Source organism: Drosophila gunungcola, assembly GCF_025200985.1.
Source record: "Drosophila gunungcola strain Sukarami chromosome 2R unlocalized genomic scaffold, Dgunungcola_SK_2 000011F, whole genome shotgun sequence".
Classification (NCBI taxonomy): Eukaryota; Metazoa; Arthropoda; class Insecta; order Diptera; family Drosophilidae; genus Drosophila; species Drosophila gunungcola.
The window spans coordinates 105214-113998 of NW_026453169.1; the positions used below are offsets into that span (position 1 = coordinate 105214).

The 8785-nt window shown below is 40.6% G+C and overlaps 3 protein-coding genes across 3 annotated transcripts; 1 reads left to right on the top strand and 2 right to left on the bottom strand.

The window, feature by feature from the left end:
• Positions 1-1741: 1741 nt before the first annotated feature.
• LOC128255383 (zinc finger protein 184) lies at positions 1742-4058 on the bottom strand. The gene is made up of 2 exons (XM_052984955.1): positions 3408-4058; positions 1742-2880 (listed from the first exon to the last, which is right to left on the bottom strand). The coding sequence occupies exons 1-2, from the start codon at positions 3826-3828 to the stop codon at positions 2033-2035; spliced, it is 1269 nt and encodes a 422-aa protein (XP_052840915.1). The 5' UTR covers positions 3829-4058; the 3' UTR covers positions 1742-2032.
• Positions 4059-5435: 1377 nt separating this feature from the next.
• Positions 5436-6729, bottom strand: LOC128255385 (eukaryotic translation initiation factor 3 subunit F-2). Its single transcript, XM_052984957.1, has 2 exons — positions 6412-6729; positions 5436-6357 (listed from the first exon to the last, which is right to left on the bottom strand). The coding sequence occupies exons 1-2, from the start codon at positions 6514-6516 to the stop codon at positions 5596-5598; spliced, it is 867 nt and encodes a 288-aa protein (XP_052840917.1). The 5' UTR covers positions 6517-6729; the 3' UTR covers positions 5436-5595.
• A 766-nt stretch (positions 6730-7495) lies between these two features.
• On the top strand, positions 7496-8545 carry LOC128255389 (uncharacterized). The gene has a single exon (XM_052984965.1). It carries the CDS (start codon positions 7747-7749, stop codon positions 8074-8076), a length of 330 nt encoding a protein of 109 aa, XP_052840925.1. The 5' UTR covers positions 7496-7746; the 3' UTR covers positions 8077-8545.
• Positions 8546-8785: the final 240 nt, after the last annotated feature.

Sequence of the window (8785 nt, forward strand, 5' to 3'; positions counted from 1 at the left end):
ACACAATTTAGACTTTAATTTATTTGATTGCCTGCTACCGTTATCACTTGAAATGTTGTAAAAAATTCTGAAGAATTTATTATTATCTCCTAATAAATAAAGCTCTAAATATATATGTGCGAAAAGTCGAGATAATTGGAGGGGTCAGAAGTTTAGTTAATGTATTTTTCAACAGAGAAAATCACAAATATAAAAAACAACATTATAAAAATGTTGTTTATTTAACGGCGGTTTTATTGGCTTAGGCGTCAGGTTATTATAGTCATAAACTACCCTTTAATACCTTTTTGTGGATATATCAATTATATGCCTTTCTTCTAAAGTTTTTAAGCAGAGCGATCTGAGTCTATGGTTTTATAATATTCTGGAATTTATTCTGGATTTTACTTGCGCTTTTTTTTACAATCTTGCTCCAAATCGACCCTTTGTTGGCCTCTATCTGTTAATCGCTTCTACTATTTAATTTATGATTTGTGTACACATTTAAATATTGTACCCAATAGGTACACAAATATACTCAAACACGCGTGCAAATAGACTGAGCCTTATGGCGATAAGCCCTGAACTGGGTTTCATAAGACCCTGAGATGAATGCTGAACGTGGACAGGGCTGTTTCATTTAATACCTATACAAGAATGATTTATGAAATAGAAATCAAAACATTTTTAATTATAAATAAAAGTGATTATAATCTTAGAAATTATTACTACCGGTTGTCGTAAAATATGGAGAGGATAAAGAAAATTATTCAAAGAATACATTTATTCTTGACCAGTTAGCCTGTAAGATTATAATTCAAACTCAGAATTGTAAAGTTTCATGTTAACAGCTTTTAGTCTTGGGAAGTAAAGCCTTTAAAAACTGACCTTAACAAAAAAATCTACACTGGAAGTTTTACATCAAAAAAGTTCTCCGATTTTTAGATTAAAGATTAAACATGGTATTAATAACATATTGGGGGCTTGCAAATATTTAATTGTCATCGCCTAAAATTAGCTTTATATTTATTTTGATTCCACATTTTTGCACGATTTCTATTTCAAATTTTTTGTTTTGTTTTTTCCACCTCTGTTGTTTTTTTTATTGGTTAGGTGTTTTGCTACTTTCACCTCGCATCTGCGTTTGGCAATAAAACGTTTGCGGCTTGCGACATTGAGACGGAAGATAAGACTGCCTGGCCTTAGAAATGTTTGCCAAATCTTGGATTGCGCAATAATATTGCAATCTCTCATGATAAATGAAGCTATAATCAAAATAGAAAATTAAATTATGGTTTTCTAATCCACTAAATTTCACTATGTAACAATTGTTATTTAATTAGACATATGAATATTTATCTGGATGTTTTAAGGGTTGTCTTACAACCAAGACCTCCAATAATTTAAAATAAGTTTACCATCTGGATTTGTTTAAACTCAAACTATTTATCACTAAAGTCAGTATTTTTGTTTATGCATATCTTTACATTTATCTTTATTGACGTTCCAAACAACCATATAAAAATCAATTTTTTGACAATGCTAATTGCAGGAATATAAACTATTTGTATCGTTCCGAAAAAGCTAGGAATTTAGGCTATTATTATATGATCAATATTTTATATTAGTTCAGTTGTTGGTCTAGTATTTTTACTGTGTAACAATAGTTATTTAATTATACATATGAATACTTATCTGGGTGTTTGCACACGCAAGTTGACACACTTTATAATTCTGTTGATTTACCATTACAAAAGCCAAATTTTATTAATGTACCATTATTTTTATTGTTGTTCAAATAAATGATTTGATTAAATTTAATACTAAATTTAAAAATTCCACAATGCAAATTGCGGGTATATAATCTTTTTGAATCTTGCCGAAAAAGCTGTTATTTGTGTTATTATCGTAAGATCAATATTTAATATTAATTCAGTTATCAGTGTAGTATTTTCAAATCTTCATTTGCGTCCGACTGGGTGTTATGCCTCTGCCACGCTCCTAATACTTGATGCAGCCTCTCCTCGGGACGCGCTATCCTGTCCGGGGACCCTCAGCTCTCGATGGCCACGGTCTCCAGCTGGGCCTCGATGATCTCTGCATGCTGGCGCACCATGTGGTTGTTGAGGTTGCCCACACTCTGGTAGCACTTGTCGCAGTACTCGCAGGCGAATGGCTTTTCCCCCGTGTGCACCAGCAGGTGGGAGTTCAAATGGCCACGGGTGAAGAAGGCCTTCGAGCAGGTGTCGCACTTGAAGGGTCGCTCCATGTTGGGGTTGTGCGATCGCATGTGGGTGCGCAGGTCCGACTTGGTGGGCCAACTTTTCGAGCAGCGCTGGCACTCGAAGATGCGCGGCTTGGCCTCACCTGTGTGGGTGCGCAGGTGGGACAGGAGCTGAGTGCGCAGGACGAAACGCCGTTCGCAGTGCTGACAGCCGAAGGGACGCTCGGTGGAGTGCACCGACTTCACGTGGTACCGCAGGCTGTGTCGCGAGGCGAAGTTCTTGCCACAATCCTCGCACTGGTATCGCATCTCACCCATTCCATGCACCGCAATCATGTGCAGCTTCAGTTGGAAGTTGCGGGTGAACTTCTTCTCGCATTCGCCACACGGATGCAGGGATCGCGGGGTACCAGCTGCCTTGGGTTTCTGGCCATCTGTCCGCGGCTTGGGCTTGGTCCTCCGCCTTTTGGGCTTTCCCATAGGTTTCGGGGCTGGTGCTGGGGCTGGTTCCTCAGCGCTTTCTAGGGGCGTCGGTAGCATCGGCTGAGCGATTTCAAAGGGCACTGGGGTCTCCGGCCGGTGGAGCGGGGTGTTAAGGCTACCCGAATCCACAGACGATGCCCAGTAGGCAGGAGTCTCAAACTCACTGGCCGGGCTCTCCTGGAAGTCCAAGTTGTCTGTGATGATACAAAATAAAAAAAATTATATTTCAGCATGTAAGACAAATATTGGGATATGAAATTAAATGAAAATGAAAGTCTAAGTTGTCTGTGACCATACAAAAAGGGGATACAAAATCAAAAAAACTATATTTCAGCATGTAAGACAAATGTTGCGGTATGAATTTAAATGTAAACTGGCATAATAATAATGTTCTTTTCTTTTTTCATCATTTGCATTACGACAATTAAAATCGAAAACAATATGTAACGCAAGAACTTAAATAACTGAACATTTTTTTTTAATTTATTTATACATTTTAAACAAAAATATGAATTTTGGTTTTAATATATTATCAGTCTTCCTTAAGGGTATATACATTTTTGTATACAGAGTTGAAGCTCTCGACCTAATTAAAAGAACGCTTTTCAATAAATTCTTTAATAGTCATAAACGGCAACTTGAATAAACTTATTTTCAAAATCAAATTCACTATTTTTTTGAAAATGTATATGATATTCGTTCGAGTGAGTGTATAGCTTACCGAAATCCACGGTCTCCATCAGTGGCGCCACATAGGCCACCGGCTTGCTGGACTGCTGGGGCATGGACACTGGTCCCTCCAGGCTGCCCACCTCCCGCTCCAGGCACTCGAGCACGTCGTCCAGGCCCAGGGCATCGCCCACGGCCACCGTGTGCTTCCACTGCTCGTGCCGGGAGCGGAGCACCTGCTCGGACTGCTCGCATCGCAGCTGGAAGTCGCGGGCGTCGTGCAGGCGGCGCAGGCAGAGTTCGCAGATCACGTCGGTGAGGTTGTCGCCGGGATCCAGGAGCAGGGCGGGTGCCAGAGCCTTCAGTTCCTCGGCCAGGCGGCTGGAGGCGTCATGGAGACTGTGGTAGAGCGGCGGCTGCTCCAGCAGACAGCAGCGGCAGACGAGCGGATGGTGCAGCAGCAGCGAAAACATAATACTTTGATGCTAACAACGATCACTAAGGGTCACTGAATCGGGTTTTTGTTTTTAAACTTATGGTTGCAATATTCACTGTTACTTTAATGTTAAAAAGCCTGACTTGCACTGACTTTCATAATAGATCTCAACACGATCTATTTAATAGGACATTTTAGAATTTCTTTTCGAATTCGAATCGGTTTTATCCCAGGTTTAATACTTGATGCGTCTGCTCGGATCGCCGGTCGCTGGACTTCTGAGGGTGATCCATTTCAATCCAGAGCTGTGCTGCCGGCATTGGCGATGGCTATCAGGAATGGTGACCGGGGGCGCACCAGATAGCCCTTGGCTTGGGCGATAAGTCAGCGGCGGCGTCGATTTGGCTGGAGGGGCGGGGGCACACACTACACTACAGAACCCAACAACACAGGAGCAGCGTTCGCGGAGAGGGGTCAGCAGGGGTAGGCGGAGGGGGAGTGGGAGGGGCGTAGAGGTGGGCGGGGTAGGGCTACTATCGACGGTCAACGTCAACGTTTGCTAATTTCCAGTTGGTGCCTGCTAATTGATTACCCCGGTGGACAGACCGCCGACTGTCCCTGAACCGCGATAAGACGTTACTGTTTCGTTGTTATTTGGGTGGTCCACATCTCCCCCCCGCCCACCATCACCCATCGATCTCCTTCCTCTGCCGTGCCCTAATCATTAAGAGTGGAACCGTACCGAAATTGACCTGAGCCGAACCTTATCAATGTCCGTTGAGATCTTCGATCCGCAGCGGGTTTCCCAGTTGTCTCACTGTTGTTGTATTCACCGCTAACTTTGGGCAGTCAAAAATGGCCCAAGGAGTTGGCCAACTGACTTCCAATTAATGGGAATCCCCTAGCAAAGTCACTAAGCATCACATGCTGCAATAATTGCCATCAAATTGCATCAGCCTAAGGGCTTTCAGACTAGGGCAACAAGAAGACGTCGGCGTCGTCGGGGGAAGCCTCAACAAAAATCATTTGTTTTGGGCATGATGAACTCATTATCTCGACTGGGCGTGATGCCTTTGGGTTCTAAAGTTCACACACAACTATCAACTTGAAAAACATTAATTTAGTAAACATTTCCATTTTCAAGACTAAGAGTAAAAGGTAATAGAAGGCTTGTCTGAAAATAAATGTTAATTCTATTCAGAAATATATGAATTATAACATTTGTTCAATTTAACAAGATCCGAGCTACAAAATCTTTTCATTTAGTAAGTTCATTTTTCGAATATTTATATTTATATTTATTGCAACACAGTAAATAAGACATTTAAAAGACAATTAATTATAGCAGTCGGACTACTTTATCATATAGCTGCCTTAGAAACAAACCAAAATCGACAAAATTTGTGTTTTTGAACATATATGCAAATCAACCAAAAATATATTTTTAGTTGTATAAAAATAGAATTTCATGAAAGTCTTCGAAAATCCGTTTTTAACGTTAGCATTAATATTTTTGTCATTTTAACCGTGTTTTTTTTGTATGTAAAAATAAATTTAATGGAGTTTTAACCAGTTCTATAAGTAGGGTTAACTAATTCATTTTTCCTATAACTTACAGGGTATATAAAGTAGGGCCTACGGCAGTTAGCTTTCTTTATAGTTTTTTATTCAAATAAAAATATTTATAAAGCTTGACCTGTTATAACAAGCAAAAGTCGAGATTAAAGCTGCACTTAATAAACCGGGGTTTCCCCGTAAAAGCGGCGTTTTATTAACCAAGTTTCGGATAAGAAGATGCTAAAATCTATTGATCTTGCATGCTGGACAGCTTTTCGCTAAGCTGAAGCTGGGTCTTGACCAACATGGAGAGCGTGATGGACATGAGCATGTCCCGCAAGTTGGCATTGAACATCAGTCGAAAGTTCTCGGAATCCATCAATGGAACTGCGGTGAGGGCATCGTGAAGAGTCCGCCCCACAACATTGTCCGGTTTTCGCTTCCTGGCCAAGACATCGTTGATGTATTGCAGCACCAAATCGAGACGCTGTTGCAGGACACGTGTTTCATCCACCACTTGGACCAACTCGGGTAGGATGCGTCCCAACTTCTTGGTTGCCGGCTGCAGCGATTGCTTCTCCATCAAGCGCAGGGCCACCGCTTCGTCATTCCCGCTGGTCATCTCCAGGGGCACCAACGAGAACATCAGGCCTTTGGTGCCGCCGGGCACTCCCATTTCGACGGCGCAGTACAGTCGCGTCGAAAGTCGCTGGCTTTTCAGGGTTGCATCCACGAGCAGGTGAAGCGGCTGCCCTTCACCACACTCCCTGGAATAATATTCGTGCAGCTGGACAGCGGTTCGGGAGACCGATTTCCCGGTGGAGAACCATCCCACCACACGCTCTTGTGGATAGGCTAGCGTATTTAGTTCCAGGATTTCGGTAGCATACGAAAGGTCCAGATCGATGCGACCAATATCCGGATATTCCTTGTGCAGCACCGTGAAGCAATTGGTGATCTCGACGAGCCCATCCTTGCCGTCGTTGCGGCCCAGCAAAGTGCCCATTACCTGGCATTTGTCGGATTTATTAATTTCTGGTCAGGAATCCCTTTTTTTACGCACCTGATTGGAATCCTTGGGGCGACGTTCGTAAGCGTCGATAATTTGAAAAAGTACCAAAGGATGCATCAGCACCTTCGCCCGCAGATTAAAATTGCTCGACATCATTATCCAAAAAGTAAGGTTAAAAAGGAAGTAAGTTTTCTGGAACGTGAACTCGGTTGCACATGCGCTTATTCAGGTCAAAGCCAGTGTTGTACAATGTAAAGAAAATTGAGGAGGAGAAGGTGCCAAAGTTATCTTTTTTTTGCCCGTTTAGAAACAATTGAAAGTGAAACACGAAAGCAGCTTTGAAAAAATATTTAATTTAATTTGTTTCATAACTGATTTTTCAAAGACATGGTGAAGGAAAATTTTTTCGCCCCTATAACTTTTGGGTTTTTTTTTTCTCTGCGAAAAAATTAATTATTAAATTAAATTGAATTATTAAACCCGGTATTTTATGTATAAATAGTTTCTAGTATATTTTTGTATTTTCAACGCAAACTCAATTAACATTACTATAATCCAGTGCGTTTATAGTTCTTTCCTAGGTTCTTATACTCTTGATAAAGATGAAGTAATAACAAGTATTTAAAAATTATGTTAGCACATTCCATTTTCCTCAATCGACAATCATAAAAGCTATTTTCGGTATGCTTTTAATGGAAGGAGAGAACCAGCTTAAAATTTTCCTCTAATAATGCTTGTGTGAACTTGAACCTCAATCATGGCCCCAAATTATTTCCAAACTCAACAAGTTTAACAATAAAATGAAAAAGAAATTTTAACTACGGCAAGTCGATTATTTAATACTCTCTGAAAAAGAAATATACATAGAAAGGAAATAGAAACATAAATGTTAATCAAATATTTAATTTCGTTTTCTTATTCTATTAAAAGTTTTGCTAACCCATTTAAATTTTTAAAAGGGGTAAAAAAACGATAAAAGTTTGTATAAATACAAATTTATAACTTTTGTAATCGTGTAGATTTTCACATTTTAATAAAAATTGTATATTTTACTTTCTAGGTTTAGAAGCAATAATTGAAAAAAAAAAATGTTACACACAATGCTATTATTAAGGCTGTAGTAAAAATTGAGTATAATTTAAATGTGTAAAAGGGTTACATGTTATTAAAGTGGAGGATAAGGACTATTTATTTCGATTTCCTATTATTTTACGTATTTTTAGATCCGACGCTTGTTACACTTTGAGAAAGCTGTCAGACGAGAATATATTTAATCTTACTTTCTAGCCCCAACACAATTATCAACATGGAAGGTTCCAGCCTAAACTTTTCTATTAACTCAGTCGTAAAGATCTTGTGCGTTGTGATAGCTCTGAATATATTTTGATGTTCCTCGCGGTCCAATTTGCGGGCTATCAGATTGATGACTTCGTGCTGAGTTCGTACGAGAGCTACCTGAAGAACAGGCCCCGCCCGTACACGTTAGAATCCTGGGAGAGGGGAATCAACATACTGGTGGGCTTACACGTGGTCATACTTTATGTGCTGTTCCGTATCAGAGAGTACCTGAGATTCCAGAACTTGGAGGACATCCGCCGTCAGTGGGAGTTAGAGGCCCTGTTCCGAATGGAGACGGAGTTCATAGAACAGCTGCGATCCCAAGGCATCGAACTGCAGGATCCCTCTTTGGGTTTCCCCGATGCGAGCTGCCCATAGCCGTCCTCGTCTTGGCGGGCGCATTCAGGAGCCAATCAAAAATGTATCTCGTTAATGCCGCCGCCTTGGACAATGTTAATGCTGGAATCAGCGTGTATATATAGATCGCACGGCTGCTTGATTGCCCAGAATTGAATTCAACATTTGCCCGCCGAGCCGTGCGATACACCTACTCTGCTCAATTACCCGAACGATCCAATATAATCCTCCTCGGCCGAGTTGAACGTGCTCGACTGACATTACTACACACACCACTTATACTATATAGCATACTATAGCATATACTATATGGATGGATATGGAGAATCGGATCGTTACTCGCCGACTGCCGTACACTTCCAATAGTTCATTGTTTGTGGCTGCGCATGAGTATATTTTTATCGCTCACTGTCCCTCCGACTTTGCCTCTGCTCGTGTGCACTTTTCTCTGTTTGAAATAAATTGTAAATGATTTTTATTAAAATTTCCGCTTAAATTTCTCAGCGGTAATATCTGGGTCCCTGTCCCCCTCACGCTCTTTCATTTCTAAGTTTGCTTTTTTTTAATTTGGAAATTCCTTGCGGAAAATGATTTAGCCGCCTTTATTCAAATTAGTTTTATTGCGCACATTTTCAAGAATTTTGTATTTCCCTGCTCATGACACATATGACTAAACCTTTTAAAGCTTGCAATTTATCTACACTGAAGGCCTGACTCAATAAATAAAATA

Coding starts and splice junctions, on each gene's coding strand:
- LOC128255389 (XM_052984965.1), top strand. CDS start 7,747: ATGTTCCTCGCGGTCCAATTTGCGGGCTATCAGATTGATGACTTCGTG.
- LOC128255385 (XM_052984957.1), bottom strand. CDS start 6,516: ATGATGTCGAGCAATTTTAATCTGCGGGCGAAGGTGCTGATGCATCCT. Junction 6,358..6,411: donor GCCCCAAGGATTCCAATCAG/GTGCGTAAAAAA, acceptor GACAAATGCCAG/GTAATGGGCACTTTGCTGGG.
- LOC128255383 (XM_052984955.1), bottom strand. CDS start 3,828: ATGTTTTCGCTGCTGCTGCACCATCCGCTCGTCTGCCGCTGCTGTCTG. Junction 2,881..3,407: donor GATGGAGACCGTGGATTTCG/GTAAGCTATACA, acceptor GTATCATCACAG/ACAACTTGGACTTCCAGGAG.